Source organism: Haliaeetus albicilla, chromosome 1 (genome assembly GCF_947461875.1).
Source record: "Haliaeetus albicilla chromosome 1, bHalAlb1.1, whole genome shotgun sequence".
Lineage (NCBI taxonomy): Eukaryota > Metazoa > Chordata > Aves > Accipitriformes > Accipitridae > Haliaeetus > Haliaeetus albicilla.
This window is the reverse complement of record NC_091483.1, coordinates 81,868,688-81,892,890: the sequence shown is the minus strand read 5'-3', so window position 1 is coordinate 81,892,890 and position 24,203 is coordinate 81,868,688. Positions and strand designations below refer to the sequence as shown.

The window sequence follows — 24,203 nt, the reverse complement described above, 5'->3', positions numbered from 1 at the left end:
AACCTCATTAATCCCTGGTACAAGGGCAAAAGGGCAGCATAGTCCTGTGGGGTGTTTTCTTCTTCTTCTGTACTGCCTGGAGCAGCAAGATTGCACCTGGGGCATGCAAGACCTGCTCTTTTCTCAGAACTGGCTAAAGCTTACAAAAAACTGTTACAGAAGTGGTTCTTCTGGGCCTTCAACACACAGCCATTTTGATCTGCTTGTCTAAATGGCATTTAAATGTTAAACTTCTCTGGCTACTCCCCTATCTGCACACTTGACTAAAGATACGATTTAGATCTGTGGCACCTTCTCAGGGTTATATCCTAATACTTCTACTCTCACTGAGCCATGCCATGTCTTGCAGGGGACAGTATTTTCCCTCAACTGCATAGAGTACGTTGCTACTCAGCACAGGGGAATAATTTGGATTTTCAGAGGTTTGGTTCATCATTTCTAGCACAGGTGAGGCAGAGGGTTTGTGTGTTTGTAGGTTGTGAGTGTGTTTCTTGTACGTGATCTATAACACCTGTGTCTGCTGCAGATACTTCACCACAGGATGCCCAAAGAATAGTCAGGGCTGCAAAGGGAAATGTGAAAGTTCCCATGCGTATTTAGAAGGCTTGATGCACAACCTGTGCCTTCCTTTGGAAAATTGCTGGTATAGTATATTGTTGTGTATAGGCCTGTTTTGACTGCTGCTTGTGTCTCAGTAATTATATTCACAGAATAGGAAGCAGATTTTTTTCTATTTTTTGTTGTATTGGATGATTCATTCAAAGTAGATTAATATTGAAACTAAAATCTTTTAAGGCCCTGCAAGTAAATCAGCTATCTCTGTTCAAAAAGATGTTATTTAATTTTATACTTTTAAATAATTTATCGTGTAACGTACACTGGGTAACAACTGGCTTATCTGCTTGGTAGTGATGATAGTGAGTTTCTACAGGCAAGAATGACTATTTTTAATTTGTTGGTATTTGATTACATTCCACACAGCTACTGAAGACAGGAGAACTTGGAACACATCATAATTGTTACTGAGCGCCAATACAGCGGGACCTGCTTCTCTCAAAGATGAGGTGCCCTGTAAATAAGGGCTATATACAGGACGATTGTTAGTGTAGCAGAGAGCAAGCTCCTGACATAAAGCAGCAGGCAGTATTCCTGCTGCTGATCTGGCATGTGATGACTCGCAGGAGGATTGCATTAACAAGGTGACTGCCACATGCAATATTTATGAGCTTTGTACCTTTTGGCTGCCAACGTACAGCAGTCATTTCCGCTAGGCTGGGTGCTCTGGGAGTGTATTGGAGTTTGTGGCGCCTTAAATATTCACAGGTTTGTGACTTGATGCTGCACACTCTGAAGCACATGCTTTGTTTTAGGTACACGTAGAAATCTTGCGCTCTCGAGTCCTGTAATGCATATTTTGAAGGGCAATCAGCATGGTCCTTAATGATGAGGCGGTTGTCTGCTTGAAAAACAAGATATGTGGAGCTTCCCTTGGAGGCAGTGTCTCAGCTGGAGAGCAGCATTTCTTCAAGCTTTCACCCATTAAACTTGACTGCATTATAGCAGTGCTGCAGTGTCTTTCTGTCTGAGCGTATATTTACATGTTAAACAGTATACGATGACTGGTAACTGCATGATCCTTTCTTCATCAAGCAGCATCCTATTAACTATCCCACTTAATTCACGCACCTCTGCAGAGCGAGCTGCACAGCATGGTGTTGGCTGGGATGCTGGGAGAACACAGCTTTGTCAGACTTTAAAACAGGTAGCTTTGACTTCTGAGAATGTATAAAAATGTGGGTGGAGGACATGACCCAGGGTTATTATTTTTAGCACCTCCTTTCAGCTGCTGAACATCTCCCTGTGCTATCAGCCCAGTTGTGGCAGCACTGGCTTAGGAGGGGTCAGAGCCCTGGTGCAAACCCTGTTAGTTATAAGGAAGGGAGAGAGTGGGGCTGACCAAACTCTTTATGTTTTGCAGGCAGAGAGTATAGGGGATGAAGACTAAATGTATTTGGTGTTTAACTTTACAGTGCATCTTTTTAAAGAACCTGATTTAAATTTTCAAAGACATAAGTAATAAATTATAACCTATTTACTTATTTGGGGAATGGAAATGCATTTTTGTATTGCAGTTAGTCTGCGGTATATTTGTAAATAACATGCATTTTTAATCATAGGATAAAGTTCAGTATGCAGGCCAATGTTGCTATCCCAGGGCAATCCAATTTTTTCCTGTATCTCCCTGCTGTAGATGCTTTTCTTCCTGTGTCTGGGTATCCATCCCCTCCTCTCGAATACAGTGGATATTTGAAGTCTTTAGGTACTCTGTTCTTTCCCTACGACTTTAATATTTATGTAAGTATATTTATATGTCCTTTTTGCAATAATACAGTGTGCCTTCTTACAGCTCTTTTCCTTCCCACACCCCCTTCACTAGTACATGGCTTGTGCTGCAGCCCAAGCAGTACATTCTCTGCTTTCTGGTCAAGTTCTTAAATGCAGGTTTAGAGAAGATGTTTTAGAAGGGTCAAGTAGCAAGGATAGAGCAGCTAGCAACAACCATGATAAGAACAGGGAACCCAGAAGATTCTGAATTTCACCTCAAGTATCAGAGGTGTGTCACTGTGATGTATCTTTATTGGAAACATCCCATCCTTCTAGCACTATCTAAACTTGTATCCTGAAAGACTGGTTTGAAGGACACTGGCATTGCCCTTGTCTAACAAAGAAGGCTCGCTTAAGTGGTGTTCAAACACGTGGTGTCCTTGAGGAATTGTTCTGGTTTTGCACATGTACATTTTATTTAGGGTTGAGTGTGACACGCTTTCAGAAAAATGGGATTCTGTAACTAGTCTGCTTGGTTTACTCTCCTGCAGGGCACGCCACTTTTGAACTGGGAGCTACGTGGATTCATGGTTCACATGGAAACCCAGTCTATCATCTAGCAGAAGACAATGGTTTACTTGAAGAGACTACTGATGGTGAGAGAAGTGTTGGACGGATCAGTCTTTACTCCAAGAATGGGGTGGCTTATCATCTTACCAACAATGGGCAAAGGATCCCGAAAGATGTGGTTGAAGAATTCAGTGATTTATACAACGAGGTTGGTATTCAACTGCTTTGTTGGTTTGTAGATTTGCCTGAAATACTGGGACCCTTGACAGTTTTAACGTTCTGGGTATTGGACAAAGCTAGAAAACCAGTAATGTCTTTAATTTCTTTGCAAAAAATCAACACTTAGTTTGCTCTCATTTGCATAACTATACCCCATTTGTCCCTGATGTGGGATTAACTCACTGTTGTTAGGAAGAACAATCTTTCCACATTTGTCATCAATTTAATCACTTCCAGCAACTATTGCTGGGCAGATCCAGTCATTGCTCTAGAAAGTTGCTACTTAATTAAAAGGGTAAAGGAGGGATCAAATTACTAAACAAAGTAGAATGTAAAACCTTAGCAACAACCAGCTAAATATTGTAGCCCTGTGACATTTTATTGACGTTATAAATACCATAGTGTGCTGTGTAGTACGCCAAAGTCAGCAGAGTATCATAGGAATTGCAAGTTTTCTTGCATCAGAAGGAAAGAAACATCTTTTCTAGTAGACTCAGACCAGCGTGGGCTTAAATTCAAGGTTATTTTAACTTCTTTTGCTCTATGTTCAGTGACCTCCTCTTCACTTTAGGGCCTCAGTATGTGACAGAAGAGCCAAATAGGAAAAAAAACCCCAACCAACCAACTACCGATGCAGAACCTAAAACCACTAAATAGATGCCTGCAGGATGGAAATGAAAATGCTTGTTTAGTGGAAAGATTAACCTCTGCTAAAAAAGCAATTAGGCGATGTTAGACTCACAAAAAGGCCAAACTTACTTTCAAGTAACTTGGCACTGCTGCTGTCATCCCAGTATTTCTTTCAGAGGGAAAATGGGGTTTCTTACTGATTTGTGTGTTGAACATGTGTGAAAGATTGGTATTAGTTTGCCCTTAGGTAGAGTGACGTGAAAGAAGGAGGTTTGCCAAAGTTAATTATAATTATTCCCCATATGTTTTTTAACGTCACTTATGAATTACATTCAGGGGGGTCAATGCAGAATGTCTAGTCCTCCAGGTAATGTGATCTCACAGTGGGTTATATAAAATGGAGCAAAACATTGTTATTTTCATCAGGCTGTAGCCATGCCTAAAACCTTCAGATTATCATCTGACAGTGAACTTCACCAGTATTTGCGCTTGGCTAAACACACACTAGATTCAGGTTACTCTTGCATACTTTATGTTTAAAAATATGTCCATGAGCATTTAGAAAGCCACCAAGAGAAAAGTCACTGTAGCCTGTAAAGAATTATCAAGAGTTGAATGAGCAGCAGAAATGGGGATATTTTTTTTTTGTCTGAAAAGACTTCTGACGCTGCCCTGGGTCTCTGAACTGGAATCTGTGATGGGGTGGCACAAAATCATTTCAGTTTGAGAGAGGGGTAGTAGGAATTTCAAAGAAACCTCATTATGGAAGGAATTTAGCAACCTGTGGCAGGGAGGGAATTCTTCTTGGACAAATGCAGGTGGGGATAATTCATCTGAACAATTTTTTCATATTACTGGATTGAAAACAGAACCAGAGCCAGCCAGGAAAAAAGACAGGTGAGGTGTGTGTGGAGCAAGATTAACAGTGACTAAGACTAGAAAAGAAAGAGGCAGTATGTGAAAATACTGCAGTGAGCAGCATTATTTATGTAAATGGAACACCGCCAAACTGCATGCAGTGCTTGGTGATCATCCTGTCTCAAAGATGACAGGAAAATCTCCAGCAAAGCGAAGGTGTCAGAGGCAGGCAGACTCTGAAATGAGAAGAGAATACAAAGATGAGAGCTGCTTAGCTTTGAGGTACAGCCAATATGATAAAGCCTATAACAAGGTGCCAGTGTTTTAGAAATGATTAATTTGGTAAATCTACCCTTTCTTTTAAAGCAAGAGAAAGGGGGCAGCCAGTGACATGAGAGAACAACACATTAAAAGTTAATCTTCTTTGAGCAACACATAATTAGCTTATCGTTGCCACAGGATATCTTTATCGCTAGGAGACAGAAAAGGCTTTCACATTTATGGATTGTAAAAATGTCTACAGCTACTCTCTGTGATAAAAAAAATATGTAAGGGACAGCTTAAGCCAAGAAGAGGACATCAGCCAACCTCTACTTGCTGTTGCTGGGGAGGTGCTTTCTCTGTTTTCCTTCAAAGTGTGCTGGACTTTCTTGCAGGGGCAGCTCACGGTTTTGTTGAGCTTCTTGTCCTAGCCTCTTCGGGGTGTCAGATTGGATGATCTTTAGTGATTTAAGACAGCTGACTGTGGTTTCTTCCCTGTGCTGCGTAGGAAAAGTGGGAATTAAGGCGAGCTATGTGATCTCCTGAAAAGCTCCAGTTAAGAAAGACTGGTGGGTGAGCAGTCAGGAGCATGTGCAGCAGGTGTATGGATTTGGGGACCTTTTACTCTGGCATGAGGTGCAGAGAATGTTTCTGTTTACAAGTGCTGAGTCTGCCTGGTGCATTTCTGTTCTGTGTTTTGTTAAGTTCCTGACTTCCCCCTGCATTTTTATTTTTTTTTTTTTTTTCCATTTTCACTTAAGTCCATTCCATCATTTTTCTTCATCCTGGCTCGCCAATACTCTCTTGCTTTAACTGGTGATGAAATGGGTGCTGAGGAGGAGCAGTAGGAATTTGGTCTTCAGTTCTGCATCTCTGTTTTTTTGAGGAGGCACGTTTTCTGGGAGGTTTTGTTAAAACATCTTGAAGTTGTCTGGGGTGAAAAACCACCTTACAGATCACCAAATCCTGAGGTCAGGCTCCTCTCTTGCCTTGTAGGAGCTCCCTGACCCTTCTCAGAGTCTTGGGGCAGCCCGCTGTTAGCAATCCCACCATCATGTCATCTCATGTCTCGGGCTGCATCTCCCACTTTAGAAGAGGCTGAGATAGCAAAGGCTGTGACACACACTGTCCTGGCTTGAAAAGAAAAAAAGACCAAAACAATCAAACAAGACAACCAGCAACTGCATGATGGATGCAAAGCCTATTCAGGGATGGAGCACTGGCATTAACAGTGGAAAATGTATTCCTGAATGAACGGGGCTAAATTTGTCACAGTTTCAAATGCCTGCCCTCCCCTGCACAGCCGGCTCACTTCCCATGCACTCACACACTGCCCTTCTTTCGCTGCAGCAGCTGCCACGTGCTTGGGCTCGAGCATATGCCTCCAGCTCTGTTTCTCCATCTGTATCTCTCTAGCCCCAATTATCTTGTCATCTGGACACCAAATTCTAGTGAATGCAAAGTGCAGAGGATCTCCCTCGAGTGTTCCACTTGGGTATGTGGAGTCACTGAAGCTGGAGCCTAGCAAGGCGAAGTCTCTCCTCTGTGTGCTGAATTTTCCTGGTGTGAAAGGCAAGGCACCCCAGTACTTCCAGAGCTTTGCCTCGCTAGTTCATTTGGAAAGTCCTTATGCATTTTCTGGGCACTTACCCAATCTTTTTTGGCTGGCGGCTTCTACTTCAGTACAAGTTTTGCTTCTTTTTGTTTGCAGTAGCCTGAATTTTTAATAGCTGTAGGGATGCCTCACAGAAGCCTTTATTTGGGTACGAGAAAGCCAGCAGTAAGACTGCTCAGCTCTTCATTTCTGTAGCAGAAGTGTTCTTATGAGAGGCTGTCTTGACTGAGAGACTGTTGCACTGCATTGAAGCCGGTCAAGATCTATCACAAGCTTGTGACCAAAGTGACCCAAATCCGCCTCCGTGAGAGCACTAGAAAACTAGGCAATTCCTGCAAGGAAGGTCTCCAGTCCTGCAGAGCAGCTACCTGGATTTCCAACCACGCATTGCCAAGCAATGCACCATGAGAAGGGGCATCGAGCCTGCCGTTGGCAGGACGATTCTCCAGCCACTGCTGTTTTAAGACTATCCTTCTTAGATTGTGTACTGAGCAGGGCTGGAGCTGCTCAGGGTCATTGCTAGTCCATTTGGTCAGTCTCTCAAAGGAAGAGGGCACCAGCTTTGGAAGGGTGCGATGTCTGTGCCACATATTCATAATCTTCCCACCTTTCTCTCTCGACTCCTGCTAGGATAATTGGGGGAATCCTGGGGCTGGGGGAAGATTTTTGCCTCTGCCTGCTTATACCACATCTGCATGACCCTCAAAGAAAAGCGACAGGAGTGTGACCTTTGAGGATAACATCTGCAGCTTCAGTGTCTATGTGTGCTTATAACTGCTGGGAAGATGTGAATAGGGACAACCCATCTCAGAGTTGCTCTTCTGTCCCTGCGAAGTCTTCATTTCCCTCTCCAAAGAGGTATTTAAGGCCATCTCCCAGCTATTTCTGAAGGGTGGGAGGGAGGTGGTGAACTTGACAAGTTAAATGCAGGTGAAAAATCACACTGCTTTGCCTGCCCAAGAATTTCACAGTCCATCGGCCAGCCTGATTTAGAAGAAGTGCCTATTTTACGTAGGCTTTTCAGTAAGGACATGGTCCCTAAAGACCTGTTTCACAGGAACCCTCCCTTTAACAATCAGCTAATTAATGGCCTTGTTATCTGTCAGCTTTCTCCTGTGTGCTGCACAGCTCCTGGGGGAGGGATGCAGCCAAAGACTGACAAAGTTTTCCACCCTTCTCACCCCCACCCTGTGCTGGGCTTCCTGCCATCCCCAATTAAGCTTGAGTGCCTTGCCTTGCATTATCATAGAAAGCAGGACCAAAGGGCCACTGAGAGTCACGGTTCCCTCCCTGCCCCTCTATTGCACTGACAGATGTCTGGCCTGGTAACAGCGTGGACCTATCTCCATAGAGGTTTTTTTACTGACCGGGGATTAAGTCACTGCAGTTTTTAAGCCAAGTGAGAAAAAGACAATGCTACGGATCGTCACCGGCGCAGACAGGAAGGAGCGTGGATTGGGATGTGCTTTCCTGATCTCCTTCAGTGCTGAGAAGCTTCTTTATTTAGATTTGTTCTTCCTAAGAGACTGCCTCTTCCTGTGGTGGAAGAGCACGTATGTAGTAAACACGTGTAGGTGGAAGCCTGTAGGTAAGAGAGAGGACATCCCTCCTGGTGGAACTCACGTTTTCTGCAGAGACCCTGGTTGTGGGATGCCCCAAAGCTGGTCAGAAAGAAGACAGAAGATGTAAGCTGAAGTGAAGCCATTTTGGGATTATGGACATTCAGTTAACTCCTTTTAATTTCTGACTTTCAGCCCCATTTCCCTGCAGGATTGTATGTAAACCCTCAGAATTAGGGAAGAAAATCTGCTTAGAATGAATAGTCACTTGAGATGTTCTGTGTCTTTTGCTTCTGCAGATGGTTCTTGCAGACAGGCTTCTAGGGCCAGTTGTTTGGCCCAAACTCGGAGGAGCTTTAGAGTGAGAAATGATGAGGTCATTGTGCTGGGATGTGAGTTTGCCAGTAGTAGGAGCTTGGAGTTGATGGTCTGTCTTTTTTTTTTTTTTTTTTCTTTTTTTTTTTTTTTTCCCCACTGCTTGTATCAGGTGTGTGATAATATAAAAGGGAGATGAGTCTGGACTGTATATGGTGTAGCTCTCCTTGCTGATGGGCACAGTGCTCTCAGTTTGGATGTATGGATATTTTGTAGGGTTAACTAGAAAATGAGCAGAATCTTTCAGGCCATTCTTGATGCTACCTTTCACCAGGATCTTTGAGATAAAGCCCACTTGAACTCTCTTAGGAACCCTTCTATCATCACATCATGATGAAATGTTTGAAGGAGAATGTGTTTTCAAATCTCACAAATGCCTGTTCCCAGTGACTTCAAAGGTGGTCCCATAGGGATGATGATGCTTTCTGTTATTATGAGCAGTTTCCCACCTGGGGAAGGAAAGCCTAGGTAACTCCAACTCCAGACAGTACAATTATGCTCGTACTTCATTGGGAATCTACCTTAAATGAGGGTTTCTTATACAGGATGTGTTTGCTGCATTAAAGAATACATTTTGAGCATCTTTTTGATTCTTTTATTATGACAAAGTATCTCTTAATGTAGGACTTGCTGTTGTTTCTCCTTTTGCTTCTTGCCTACAACAGCTTTGCCTTCTGTTCTTCATCAAATGGTTTGGCACCCCCAAGAAAAGCAAGGAAATAACAGGGATTCTGAGAAAAAAATAACAAATCCTGATGGTGATTATACTTACCTGCTGTCTGATCGATGGGATGACATATATAGGAAAGACTTGACTTGATGTTTACAGCACAGAGAACTGTGCATTTCTGCTCTTTTCTCTGTTGGGCAATGAAGAATACAATGGTTAATAAAAACATACCCATGGCTCACTTAGCCTTTTGGCCAAATGGTAGCTGGGTTTTAACACAGCTTTGCTTGTCTTGTGAATGTGTTATCTGCTTATAGTGTGCAATCGGCTTATGAAAGCTGAGCTGCATTATGCTGACGCAAGGTCTATGCAGCTTGTACTTGCTGGAAGTGGTTTGGGCCTCAGAAATCAGTGGACCTGAGAACTGTGGGATGTTGAAACTGCCAAAGAGCTTTTAGCATTGGGGAACAGAGAAGGCACTATTTCCTTTCCTTTGCTGGAAGCCTTCATTTCATATAGGGCATTGGTCTCAATCTTTCTTGTCTGGAAATCTCCTTGGAAAGGCTGTGACCCAATCAGTGTCTGCAGTTCTCTTCTGTCTTCACCAGTTCCACTCATTTTTCTTGTGATTACTACTGCTCTAGTTTTGTAGTTTATTTTCCCTTTTTTTCATTCATTCACCTATTTTCTTCTTCAATTTCCTTCTCATCCCTTACTTGTCTTTATCAACTCATCTTCCTGCATTCACTCACAGACCTGCTTCTACCACTGCCATGCATTTTCCCTCACTACCTCCCTTTCCTCATCATCTCTCTATTTTGCCTCATCAAATTCACTTCATTCCTAAAACCCAAGAGAAAATCAAGCTTCTGGAGAGAATTGGAGTGGGAAGAAACTAAAATATGGTGAATTAGCCGTATCAGCAGAGAGTGGGAGGCTCTAGGAGCCTTTGAAGGAGAGGCTGCCACAGTTCTGCCAGCTTCCTAGCAGGCATTTACTGTTGAGTTGAACTTCTCAGTATGTCCCAATAATTTGTCTCCAGAAAAGGATCATAAGTTGTAATCAAACCATCTCTGACAGGAAAAACTCACCGAGATGGGATCTGGCCTCTCTACTTACAAGAATACTGTGCACCCCTGTGGCAGATATAAATAAGAAGGTGACTAATTCTGGACGAACAAGTCATTAATAGAATGAGTTACACTTCTGGGAGGCCTCTTTTAAAAGCTTTCCTGTGTTAAAAGATTCCTTGGAGTTTTTCCATGGAGATGAAGGGCCATGATTCAACTGCAGGCTCTCCTGGTAATATTACAGACAGAAGTACTGGTTACTCCAGACAGCCACAAGCAGATGGCCAACGTGGATGGTGGTTTTCTTGTTTTTAAGTAGCTTTTATGGTAGAAAACTGCAGTGAAAAAAAGATGTCCTTCAAAGAGGAGTGATTTATTAGAAGGGGATATTTCTTGTGGGTCCTCCTCAGGCTGGCTCCTGGAAGGGAACTACTAGAGATGTCATGGTTTTCCATGGATCTATACTTGTCTCATGCTCAAGTCAAATGTGTGTGCATACAAAATTCCTTCACTAAGCCTGTGTTGGTTGCTTCCTATTTTTCTGGGGACAACAGAAAAGTAACTATGAAACTGAATTCCCCCACCCTGGTGGATTCCTGGGCATTATTGCTAAATAATGGAGAGGGTGGAAGGGCTGGTTCCAGGTTAGAGCAGTCAAACGTATGGGCCCTGCAACCTGGGACTGCACCTGAGAGACTGAGGTGGGAGAAGAGCTGGTGCTTTATTGTCAGATGTGAGGAAGTGTGGGGTCCTGGTGCTTGAGTTCACTCCTAGTAGACTGCATGGACATTGGGGCCAAGTTAGGCTGTGACGCTGCTCAGCAGAACCAGAAATTACACAGAGCAAACCGAAGCCCGCTCTGTAGAGGTGCTCTGCAGTCTGCGGTTGCTTAGCTTACTGATCCAGCTGCAGTATCTAAACAGCTGGTTGAACGATAGGCTTTAGCTCCTGAAAATGGCAGGAATGCCTCACTTGGTCTTCTGCAGGTGATAGGACGGACATGCTCAAATTAAAAAATAACTTAATAATAATACTAACTTAATGACTTAATAGTAACTAGACTGTTGCAGGTGAGTAAGGGTGGTTATCTTTGCCTGGAGGGAAGTGTTGCTTCCTGCCTTCGAACCAGCATAGCTGTGGGTGCAACTTGACATGGTGTTGGAGCAGCGCGCACAATAAACTGCCAAAGCTGATCTCTAAAGTTGGCAAGAGAAGGTGATCTGAATGGGCTAGGTTTGGATGGAAGAAAAAACATCCTGCATGGGGCTTGGATTCTGCTGTGAATCACATTGTCTGTCTTTCTGTCCTGTCTCTGGCAGGTCTATAACCTGACTCAGGAGTTCTTCCAACGAGGTAAACCAGTCAATGCTGAGAGCCAGAATAGTGTGGGCGTCTTTACACGGGACGTAGTGCGCAAACGTGTCAAGGCCGATCCGGATGACACAGAGGCCGTCAAGAGGCTGAAACTAGCCATGATCCAGCAGTACCTTAAGGTGTGTGTGCATGTCATTGGTTTTTCTTGTTTTAACTAAGAGCAGACAAATCTTGAACCTCAGACACCTGGCTAAGCCTTGCCCATCACTGGGGAATTGCCTTCTGTGGTCACTTGCCACTGGGGCAGTTTGTGTTTATATTGACAACTTTCCTCGTGATGCATATCCAAAGACAGTGGCCTGCAAGAAATAATGCCTTTACGCATTTTTTTTTTGTTATCTTAAACTTCCACCTTTCTAATTAGAAGGGATTTTCCTAGGCCCTGTTAAATTTTCTGGTGTGATTTAATGTTTTCTCACCACCTGAAGCTACTTTATTGTCAGGTTCTTTTAGTAATGTTTTGTCTTGTGCCTTACACTTAGAATTCCATGTGTGGTTCCTGAGTGGTTTTTACCCCCTTCTGCCTCTGTCCATATCTCAGAGACCAGAAGAAATGTAACCTTGATACTAGTAATTTGTTGAGGATATCCCTAGAAGGCATTTTGAAGGTAAAGCAATAAAATCAAAGGTAGATTGTATAAACTCACGTCCCAACCATCTTTCCTCATGGCTTCCCTAGTTCTTTTTATCTCCTTGATGCCTTGGCCTAAATGAGTTCTCTGTGGGATGAGGACTTAATGCTGCATCAAGCACTCCACAAATAAAGTGTAACAGTCATTCCTATTTCAATTATAATGACTTAAAGGCTTATGAAATGAGGCAAGGGAGGCAAGCAGCACTCTGTGATGTGGGTAAATGTATGGTATTCACCATTTACAGGTGGGAAGCTGAAATAAAGAGAAATAAAGACCTAAAGAGTCAGTTTTATCTCTCTGATAAAACTGAGATTTGAACCCAGGCATCCTGAGCGCTGTTTTGCTATCTCAGTGTCCTGACCCAAGAGCTTGTATCACAGGGTGTCTCCACAGCTGCCACGTAAAGACTAGTTATTTATCGTGTTATCCGTGTAACATCACCTATGCAGACAATATTAGTCATTTGATACAGCTCTGGTTTTCCTGGTGGTTACTTCTGCGGTTGCCACAGCCAGAGACTTTTTCTGCAAGTCTTGCAAATCCCTTCTCATGTGTAAATACTTGAGAACAACAAAGTTTCTGATACTTAAGACTATCAGATCAGAGTGGTTGCTGAGAGAGTGGGGATTAACTGGTGTCTCAGGCAAAGTATAGGCTTGGTAGTTGCCTGTTTTTTCTCCCTGGCATTTTTCCTTCATAGTTGAAAGAATCAAATAGTCGTTCATCACTGTTTGTTACCTTTATAATGTGGAGTGTCCTGTTGGAGCATCCAGGCAGGATGAGCAGCCTGTTGCGTGACCTAGGGTGCAGGGTTTGTATTGTGGGCCAGCAGAAGTGACCCTGGGTAAGTGCTGGAGAGTGCTTGCTCAGCCATCAGATGGGGTGGAACCACAGCAGACTCAGAGGATAGGTCTTCAAGACCTAGCTACTGGCAACCTGTCCCAGCAGTTTGTGCCTGCTCAGTCTTCACTGGAGTCATTGGGCAATGACCAGGAAGGGGCAACCACTTGATTGTCAGTACAGTCACAGGAGCAGCCTGTGAACTACTCAGTACAACTTCTACTTGTTTGCTTGACATCTTAGCCCAGCACAGAGATTCCTGCCCTGCACCAGGATGCTCCACAGGGAGAGGGTCTACACTTGCCAGGCTTCCAAACATGATCATTAAAGTGTGGAAAGGCCTGGAATAATTGGCCAAAGGGTGAGGCAAGGAATTGTAATGTTCCCTTTGTCTAAAATGCTTAAAGAATTACAGTGTGCAAATCATTGTGACTCCGGTGATTTGAAGATATTAAGATCACTGTGTCCCATGCATCAGTATTATCATTAGAAACTTATCACAAGACAGGCCAAACATCCTGCCTTTGTTCCAGGGATTGTTGGAAGCTATGGCTATACCTAATACTCCTACAAACATTAACCAACAGGTCCTGAATCTAAAGCTTTGATAATCACATCAAGTGAATCAAACGCAAGTGTCTCACATCTTGGCATTTCCCTTTTCTGTCTCCTTCAGTTCCTTCTGTGCTGGGTCCTCTCACCTCTGGCAGATTGTTAGCTTGCTGATTGCTGACTGTTTGACAGCATGTTGAAAGCTGCAGACAGCAGAAATAGCTGCCAAAAGTTTTTCATGGCTCCTCATGGGAACATTTATTAACATTGGAAAGAACATCTGATTAACATAACTCCAGCTTCTGTTGTAGGAGCATCAAGTAGCCAGTCCCTGACCAGTGAAGTGGGTTTGAAACGATAGAAAACAGTCAGAACTGTAGCCAAGAATCGTGCAGAAGCAAAGACATCATCTCTGAACTCTGGATGATGCAACTGTGGCCGATGCAGCACAAGCTGATGCAGCTTGTTACAATGACAACATGGTTTCTCTGGCTGGAAGGAAAGCTAAGGATTGATTTTGCCAGGTCCTATGGCCAAACACTTCTTTAATAGCAAAAATAATGTGGTTTAAGAGTGGTATTCAACACTCCCAGCTTGTGCAGCTCCTCTGTGCCCTTGCAGTATTATGCTGTGGCAAAATGAGTTGCTCTGTGGCAATGTTGCTTTTGTGTTGCTTTTCCTTAGGTAGAGAGTTGTGAGAGCAGCTCCCACAGCATGGATGAAGTCTCACTCAGTGAATTTGGGGAATGGACCGAAATCCCTGGGGCTCATCACATCATTCCTTGCGGTTTCATTAAAATTGTGGAGATTTTGGCCCGCTCCATTCCCGAGTCTGTCATTCAGCTCCGCAAGCCAGTCAAGTGCATCCACTGGAACCAATCGGTCAGCAAGGAGATTGAGAGGGTGGCTGACCACAACAGTGACCTCCCCGAGGAGGACAAGGGCTCCGATGTCTTCGTAGAGTGCGAGGACTGTGAGTTCATCCCAGCTGACCATGTCATTGTGACTGTGTCCCTGGGAGTCTTGAAGAAACGCCACGAGAGCCTGTTTCATCCCCGCTTGCCCGAGGAGAAGGTGATGGCCATTGAGAAGCTAGGAATCAATACGACTGACAAGATTTTCCTGGAGTTCGAAGAGCCTTTCTGGAGTTCTGAATGCAACAGCATCCAGTTTGTCTGGGAAGATGAGGCAGAGAGTGAGAGCTTGACTTATCCCGAGGAGCTGTGGTACAAGAAGATCTGCAGCTTTGATGTACTCTACCCACCAGAGAGGTACGGCCACGTCCTGAGTGGCTGGATCTGTGGAGAAGAGGCTTTGATTATGGAGAAGTGTGATGATGAAACTGTGGCAGAAACCTGCACCGAAATGCTACGTAAATTTACAGGTCAGCCATGCTCTGTTTCATTTGGTGAGTGGAGAGGAGAGGGAGAGTGGGGTTGGGCTGTTGAATAACCGCTAGGAAGGAAATGCACTAAAGTAATTTTTAGTTCTTTGGTGTTTTATGTCCCTTTGAATGGGCTGTGCATGTGCTTCCAGCATACCTCCTGCTTGGGTGTTCCTGAAAGCTATTTATACAGAGGGGCTGATAACCAGCTCAGGAAGTGGTGGGCAGAAGTGCTTGAGGATTCCACATCCTCTGCTTTATTTAATCACAAATAACTCTTCAGCAGCTGGAGCTGTCTGACTCAGTACTCCTGAGGACTGATCTCAGCTGTGGAAAGCAGCATAGCTCTCTTAGAGCCAGTGGAGTTGAACCTGTTTACATCAGCTGAGATGCAGTGGTTGAATCGCATCCCTGACTTCCATTTAACATGAGGCTATATGGAAATCTCATTGGCCTAAATTTTGACGAATCCATTGATCTCGGAGAGTTTCCATTGCTGGGTGGTTCACCTAAATCTTCCTGGACTTCACAGGTTTCACATGTACTGAGCACACATCACATTAAAGGCAGCAGTTGGAGCAAGACAGATCTTATGTGTATTATGCTGAGAAAATCCAAGATGAAATCACTAAAGGTAGTAATATTTGAACAAGCTGGGCCTTAGTTTGTCTGCAGTCACTTCTCTAGAGCTTGCACACATTACCAAGGAGAGGGCTTTTTTTTTTCTGTGGAGTTATTAGAGACCGGCTGATGGGAGACACTGTATAAGTTCAAGCATAAGGTAGTAATGCTGAAAGAAATAGCGATTGGCTTATTGGCAGTCTTGAAACAAGGATTTTGGATTTATACATAATTATAAGCAATTATAAGAGCAGTGTCCTCCAAGATTAGGTGTATTTTATGCTATTCTATAGATGGGTCCTATGGCTAAGCTATTTATATCTGCTTGCTAGCTTGTGTTAGCCAAGTCTCAACACCCAGTGGGTTTCCATCCTTACCTTTTGTCCATGGATCTCCAATTAGCTGGAGAAATTTGCCTTCACAAGTGTAGCTTTCCTCTGTGCTTACAGAACATTTGCTACCGACAATGCAGAGATTTAGAGAAAGGGTTCTTGGGAAGTTGAGGACTACCTGCATAACTGGCTACTGCCAGAAGAGGTTTTACATTTTACTACTCTCTTCAGAAATCATAGGGTATACTTTGGATTCAGAAACCCTAGTGCAGTGACCAAAACTGAATCCTTGTTTCAGCTTGTTCAGTGTTGCATTTATGTTGGATGATGAACCTGTGGCTCCCCTGCAGCCTGCAGAGAAGTAGGATGAATCAGTCAATGCTGGACTCTGGGCAGCTTCCCGAGCTGGCTGTTTTCAGCGGTGTTGGGTATCCCTACGTTGTGTTGCAATGTCAATATATACATGCCTTCTTTCCCCCTGACCTCAGCAGGCCAACTGCTGCCCTACGCAGGCGTAGCAGGAGGCTATTCTCCTCTTTACGGCCAAGTTGTTCCAGTGCCGATGTCTCCCAGAGTGTATAAACAACCTTGTTTGTTGCAGCTCTTCTTGCTTAAGACGGCTTATTTTTTAAAACACCTCGATTCGTCAGTGGGAATTTGGCTCTTTGGGTCTTTCTTAGTTTGGCAGCTAGGAGTATACTCTCCCTCTTCCTTCTTGGGCTCCTTCACTGTTATTGTTTACATGTGTTGGATGTTCCTTTCTTCCCCCCAGGATGGAAATATGTTGGCACTGGGTCGTCGGTATGTGCTGCAGTTGCTGTTCCAGCTGATACTGCACCTGGTCACTGTCCATCAGACTCTTCAGCAGTGTGAGCTCTGTCTCAGCCTTCTGCTGATCCTGGGTTATCTAACCCTGGAGAATTTTAGACTGAATTTACTAGGGCCTTGCCCTGCAATGAACATTTTGTGCATAAGCTGAAAGGTGGCCTTTCAGCTGCTCAAAACCGCAAGAAGAAAACCTGTTGTTGGAGCACCCATTACACAATATAACCTGTTCCACTTTCTGCCCCCAAAACTTGTTAGTTTGTAGAAAACCTTTTCGCAGATCTTCCAGGATGGCCTTGCTAAGGTAGCTGGGTTTATCCTGTTACCCTTGCTCCCGTTTTCCCTAGCAAGTTCACAGAAGAAGCAATACCTCAAGGATTGTCTGGACCAGGTGCCAGGCAGGCTGAAACAACAGAACCGTGCTCAGCTCTCCATGCACCTACCATCTTCTCCACTAATCTGTTTCATTGGGAGTGGGTTAGACCAGCTGGGAGGTGGCTGTGAGGGGACAAAGCAGCCTTCTGTCTGTGATCTAACTGTAGTTATTTCTGAAAATGAATGGACTCCTCTGGTCCAATTAGCACCACCAAACCCAGCTCTTAAAGTGTTTCCCACCACCCAACTTCATGTAAGTCAGCTAACTGAGTTGGGAAACTAGTCCTCCTAGGGTCCTAAGCTCAGTGGAAAGAAAGACTCTTCCATGAGGCAGTTCAGATCTTCCATATGTCACTTGGTGCTCTGTGACACCTTCTGAAGAAGCTTTTCTATACTGGGTATAGAGAGAGCCTTATATTCAGTAATGAAAGTAGGTAGTATGAGCCTTTTAATGTTCACTTTGCCTTTTGTAGCTTTCATGTTCTGGTTATAAAATCCCTCAAGTTCTTATTTCTTACTTTTCTATTAAAGAATTAATGCTTTACCAAGTAGGTTCCCATCTTCAGCTGTGTTTTCCCAGTCCATTGCTCATGGAGTCCTTTGCTTTGGCTTCAGAGGGTGTTAGACCAATCCTATGTTAAAACCATTTTTTAGACTCGGTGTTACTTCACACTGAGAATTCCTCTCTGAGAGGTGATGATCTGCCTCTGTGACCTTACATTTCACATGCAGGTTAGTGTTGCGGATTATCTGGCTTTGCTGTGAAAAGCTCTGAGGATTGTTCTAACCTAAGAACCATTGACAATTACTGGTTTTCACAACTGGATGGCTGAAAAGCGGTGTCCTCTAAATCTGATTAAATGGGATACCTTCGAACAATTAGAATTCTTGCTCTGGTTTCTCTGTTGGCTAAGCTGAGAGTGTTAGAAGCCTGAAGGCAGTAATTGCAGGCGTGCTCAGTTCTGAAGGAGTCACTGATTTGTCAAGCTGTGGCTGGAGATGCCCTGAGTTGTCCTCCCCATCTTCCAGCTATTTCTCTAGAGGGGAATGGATCTCTTTTGTTCTGCATCATATCTACCAGCCCCATGCCTGGGATACCCTAACGTCTGTCTGGTGGCTGTAGGTGCTAGTGTGTGGGTAGTACCACTGATCTCTGTTGGCCTTGATGGGCTCTTAGGTACCTTGCTCACTGGTAGGCAACTAAATTTGGGTGTCTTAATTTAGATCTCAGAGTTGATTTTTATGATAATCCTGTGTCTTATAATCAGCCCCATAACCAATAAATCTGTGTAGCCACACCTCCCAGTAGCTGAATAAAGATGAGATTGTTTGAGGCACACAGAGTTATCTTCTATAGCTTCACAAGTGGAAATCTGTGGCATAAAGATTGTGCCCTCCTATTTTAGTGGCAGCTAAGATCCTTTTTTAGCCATTTTATCTCTCTTTGGAAACTTAAAAGTTTCCACATCTGTATTAATTGTTACTTTTATCTGCAGGGAAAGGCACATGGTTACCCATCTATTTAAGGGCAGATTGAGAAAGTCCAATTAAATAGATTCCTTGAATGAGTGTGGCCCTCCTAGTCTTTCTAGTTTCTGTCTTGCAAACAACAGTTCAGGATCAGAGCTTGTGTTACACGTTCCTGTCTGACCTTCAACCAAGCTTCTCCTGTGTGCAGCAGAAATGAAAGCCTCCTGATTTTTCTCTTGGAAACAGCTCCTCACATTAAAAGGTGCATAAATGCAGAAGCGCAGGGGCACAATAGTTGCACAATGGACACTTGGATCATGCTCACGCGGTCTGATGTGCTGGAGGACCTTAAAGGAGCTCACAAGAGCTGGTACATCTGCACCACACAGCATAGTGCTAGGTAAGGAGACTGGCTTCGGTTCTGGGAGCTGTACAGCTGTGTTTTAATGTACCCAGGCTCCTTAGCCCTGCTCCATGCTGGCAGCTGGCTCAGGCGTCTCTGCCTGAAGCTCTGCCATCTGCCCAATGCCACATGCTTCATGTTGCTGTGTTGCAGTTTCCCTTGTGATGAAGTTGCTATGTGAAGAATAATTCCCTGGCGGGAAGGCTGCTGTTCACTTGCTTGTATACACAGTAGAAGGTCATCCATGGGAAACACTAGAGAGAGACAAAGCTGTTGCTTTTACCAGTTTTAACGATTGCTCTATTAAATATTGCTGAATTTATACAATCGTTGATTGGGCTAATGACTCTACAAACCCTTTCATTAACAAATTTCAGTCTTTTAGCAGATCTGTGGCCTTATCTGCAGGCTGACAAGCCCTCATCTCATTGCTTGTAACACTGTGTGTTCCTAATGTTGATCATCTTTTTATCGACATCTTACTTGCTGACTCCTCTATTGAAAATCTTCTGGGTACCTTGACAGCGGAACATGAGAATATGTGCCAGCTACAGAAGAGGCACCACCAGCCCACTGCAGAGACTCCTTTTATTTGAAAACCCATTGTGTGATTGTTTTTGTGTAATGCAGTGTGATGGATGAATGCTTTGGCCCTGTTTGGTGTTGTGTTGTCTAACAGCTTTCATGGTGTGTTCTCCTGGGTTTTCCCACAGCCCTTAAAAATAAAACGTGATAACTTACTTCCTTGACGCATCTGAGAGCTCCCTGTTCTCAGACTCCCTTGGGCTTTTCACTTCCATCCCAGGCATTCCTGCTTTGAAGATTCTTGGGGGAGCATATTTTAGAAGCTTTGTTATGCTAAGTTCTTATTCCTGAAACAACATTCATTTGTAGGATGTGTTTTGTTTGTAGGGTATATTTATTTGCTAGTCTGTGCCATATTTTGATCTGGGGGTTAGTGGTTAGAAAGTGTTCACAGTGTACTCTGGCAAGCCATCCAGGTGCCTTTGCTCTGTTTTAGCCTTATATTTCATAGTTCTGGCTGACACATGATACTCCTAAACCCAATAGCTGAACCTGGGATGTAACCTGCTCCTGATTTTAAGGAATTAAAGGCATGACTAAATAATTGTTTAGTAGGACTAAATAATGTAGTGCCTAACTAGTCTTTACAGTTGGATGTCTCCCTCCCTAAGCCCTGATGAAGAAAGTGGGGGAATTTGGATCATCTTCATAGCAGGCTAAGCATGCTGAAGTGTTACAGAGTCAGGGTCTGAAGCGGGCACAGGAACTGTGCAAGATGTAAACGTGTTTCAATTACTCTTGCTTCTTGTGCTGACAATCTCACAGACTCCAGTAGCTGAACCTTGCCTGGCTATGGGAGGTTGCCTCAAGGGTGGGTCTCAGCTCTCCTGCAGAGAGAATTTATCTTCATTGCAATTCTCCATGTCCCCTCTCCCTATTCTTCTCCTGCCAAGCCAGATATGATCACAGGACACCAACAAAATCTCGGTTAATGATGCTGAGATGGTCTCAAACCAGCCTAGCAAGAGGCTTTCCAACATATGACCCTCCCTATTTCAGTTCTACCGGAGGCTCTTGTGGTACCAGCTGGTGAGCTGCTTTGGCTACAGTCCTGGATCCCATGTGCTTCTGTACTCTTTGGGATGGGGACGATGGCTGATGATGGCCCTATCATTGGTTCCCTCAGGTGCCCCTCACCTTTAGGTCCTATATCCTTTTAGCGGTGGAAATCCTACAGCAATCTAGAAATCTTACTTCCAGCCTCAAAAGCCTTCTTTCCATACCATGTGCATCCCACAAAATGGGTCTGTTGAATTTTAGGTTAATTATGGGGAGCAACTGGGTAGCAGTTGGAGCGAGTAATACAGGTTTTGAAAACTTTCTGACAGGTTTTCCTATGCACCTGCATAGTGAGGATTTGCCTTCTAACATCCTTATCTCCATCCCTGTTTGGTGGCAAACCTCTCTCACAAGACTACCTAAACATCCAGTTTAGACTGGGCACCCAATTAAATACCTATGAATCATACCCTTGATCACCACCATGGCAAATGAGACCAGGAAATGTTCTGTATTTTAAACAAACTGTATCCAGGGTTCCCTGAAGCTTCCCAATCTCTTAGGAACATAAGTATTTTAATGATCTTTCCCAAAACAGAACACTGCAGCTGAGATTAAAAGGGATGCCATTTCTGTTGTATAGATATTTACAACTCAGTAATAGAAAAGAGATATGTTTTAGGGCCTCTTTACTGTAGCGTGCAGGCTCTGCTAGGATGTATTTTCAATAAATCAGGCTGAACACATGCCACTCCACAACTTGCACAGCCATCGTCATGTTTTCTTTGAGACACGATCTTACTTTTTGTCTTCTCCTGCTTTCCACCCAGGGAATCCAAACATTCCGAAACCTCGCCGGATCCTGCGGTCCTCCTGGGGCAGCAATCCCAACTTCCGTGGATCCTACTCTTACACCCAAGTTGGGTCTAGTGGGGCCGACGTGGAGAAACTCGCTAAACCACTGCCTTATGCTGAAAGCTCCAAAACTGCTGTAAGTATGGCCCCAATCAGTTCTGTGGGAAGAAGACTAACATGATGGCGGGCAGCGGGTTTTCTGGGGGGAGGTTGAAAGAGACAGGTTGGGCCTCCAGTAGTGTGTTTTCCTTTTTTTTTTTTTTTTTATACATACCCCTCGAGACAAATAATGTATGTAGGATTTTACCTTTAATGTTTGGAATCCCAACATCTCAGGGATTCCCACATCTCTCTCTGAAATTATCGAGAGCTGGGAATCTGCGTGACTTTCAGAATTCTGATCTCTGTGTTTAAAGACCATTAGCCTTGTTGGCCGGTTCAAAATTCCCTAGGAAAGCACGTTACTCTGTTTTAAAGCATAGTCTGAATATGGAGCATTAAATGCACGATCCTTGCTAATGGCTAGGTCTGAATGTGTCAGAGGTGCATATTAGGAAATCTTTCTGTGTTGGCAGTAGAGGGTGAGGGAGGCCCAGTCCTTGGCTGGGGGACTCATGCATTGGCAGGAGACAATGAATTTGCTTCTCAGACACTGCCTTTGCTTTCTGAATATAGCATGGAGAACAAGAGCACACATGGAGATAGTTACCACAGCTCAGCTGATGAGCAGTAATGTATTAAGCCAAACTCACCCCGTCATTCAGGGTTATTTGTCCAAATCCAAAGACAATGGCTGACGAATATGCAGCCTCCAAGCATCTGCCCAGTCCATCTCCTCCATCCAGAGCCTGACCCCACCATGTAATTTTGTTCAGCACAGAATTCTATTACAAAAGGTAGCAGGAGCTTTAGGAATCTTTCTCTGTAGTTCTCAGGGAAGAGAGGTACCTGCAATTCCTGCCTCAGAACTGAGTTGGCAGCAATTTTAGCAAGCACCTAGCTATTGATGTAAGAGATAAGACACTGTGTCTCACCCTGTGGGTTTTGAGACATGACTATTTTTCCTTCTGAAACTGCAGTCCAGAAAAATAAATCCTTAATGCCTAAAAGACTGAAGCATAATTTGGGGGAGCAAAAAGAGGAGTCGACAGAGAAGTAAGGTGTTCAGTGACTCATGCAGATTTGTTTGAGGTCATTGGAGCTAGTGTCTGGCTCTATGATGGTGCCTCAGCCCTGCAAACAGCTCCGCATAGCAACGAGGACAAGCTTGACCTTGACAGACCTATGCTGTGCCTGTCCCCGTGGTGTACCACATCAGGATTTCGAGAACCAGCACTCTAAAAAGTCTGGTGTCAGCTTGTGGGGATGTGGGAGGGCACGGAAAGTTTTTTCTTCTTTTAGCCTCACGTCTGCTTTCCAAAGCTGCTGAATTTTTCTGCTTTTCTTGTCCTCTCCAGCCGATGCAGGTGATGTTTTCAGGGGAGGCCACTCACAGGAAGTATTATTCCACTACCCACGGTGCTGTGCTTTCTGGGCAGAGAGAGGCCGCTCACCTCATTGAGATGTACCAGGACCTCCTGCAGTGCCGGAGCTGAAGGGCCCCATGCTTGTGAACACCACCAACTCCTAAATCCTTGTACAGGTGTGTGGAGGGGTTCTTTTTTAATTTCAGTTCACAGTAGAACAGTCTCTATCTTTTTCTATTAAAAAAAAAAAATGCCCCAACTGTTTAAAAAATTAGTCATCAATAGCTTCATTTCCGTGTGCTGTATTGTTAACAGGGAAGGGTGCTCCTTTTGTCTGGTAAACTGTTTCTTTGTCATTTTAATTCTAACTTCACTTTTGGTGCCTATGATATTTTTTTTTTTTCTTTCTGTATTGTAAGTGCCTTCTATACTAAAATAAATGTTGTAATAAAAAGACTGGGTGCTTTGGTATTTCCTGGACACTTCACTCAGTAACTTGCAACTCTTCTGTTCAATGTTACAAAAATAGGGGTTTTCTCCCTTCCTACAAAGTTTGGAGTAGGAGGATCTTGAGATAGATCTGGATCCTCAATGTACCGGTTTATCTTAACTGTTTGCTCAAAGAATTGCACCTTAGAGGCACAGTCATTGCCTTGTACAGATTAGCATAGAAATCACTCTGTATCACTAAGTATTTCACTCCGTGTGTCACCTGTCTATCAGCTTGTGTGGGCCTTTGGGCTTCAGGAAATCTGCCTATAATTTCATGGGGGAATTTGTCTTCCCTCTGGGTTCAATCAGCCAGTTGGGGAAGTTATCAAAGGAATAGCAGAGCTGCAAAGCAGAAACACACAGCCTTGACGAAAGCAGCGTTGGAGACTGTGTCCACATTTGGTCTGGAATAGTATCTTGGCTTTGAAAGGAGTGCCCCACTCTTTCCCACTTTTCAACAATTGGTTTGGTTCACAGAATGGTTTTGAGGTGTACAAGTTCCGTCTAAGGAAACTAAACCAGGTACAATTCTCCAGGAACTCCCCAGGTATGGTGCAGCCTGTAAAGACAACATCAGACTCTAAACTATCACTTGTCCTTCAAACGTTCTTGAACCATGTTGTGGAAGAGGCATTCATGCCTGTGCACCAGACTAAAGGGCAAAATAAAATCCCAAACTACTGTAGTAATGCATATACAGCTGGAGTGTAGCCTATGGCTGTAACTGGGGCAGCTAATCCAAGTGGAAAACACCATGCAAACTTATGTAGGAGTGTGGGTAAGAAGGGGAATGATGAGAAGCAGCATTCTTGAACTACCTCTGTGATGAAACTCTGTGATGAA

General features: G+C 43.9%; 1 protein-coding gene across 1 annotated transcript in view; it reads left to right on the top strand.

Annotated features, from left to right (window-relative positions):
- Positions 1 to 23,324, top strand: part of SMOX (spermine oxidase) — a 55,569-nt gene extending 32,245 nt beyond the window's left edge. Inside the window, exons 3-7 of the mRNA XM_069796594.1 lie at positions 2,877 to 3,103; positions 11,472 to 11,645; positions 14,238 to 14,937; positions 21,378 to 21,538; positions 22,860 to 23,324. Of these exons, the coding sequence (XP_069652695.1) occupies positions 2,877 to 3,103; positions 11,472 to 11,645; positions 14,238 to 14,937; positions 21,378 to 21,538; positions 22,860 to 22,997 (1,400 nt within the window). The 3' untranslated portion in view covers positions 22,998 to 23,324. The remainder of the gene's footprint in view (positions 1 to 2,876; positions 3,104 to 11,471; positions 11,646 to 14,237; positions 14,938 to 21,377; positions 21,539 to 22,859) is intronic.
- Positions 23,325 to 24,203: the final 879 nt, after the last annotated feature.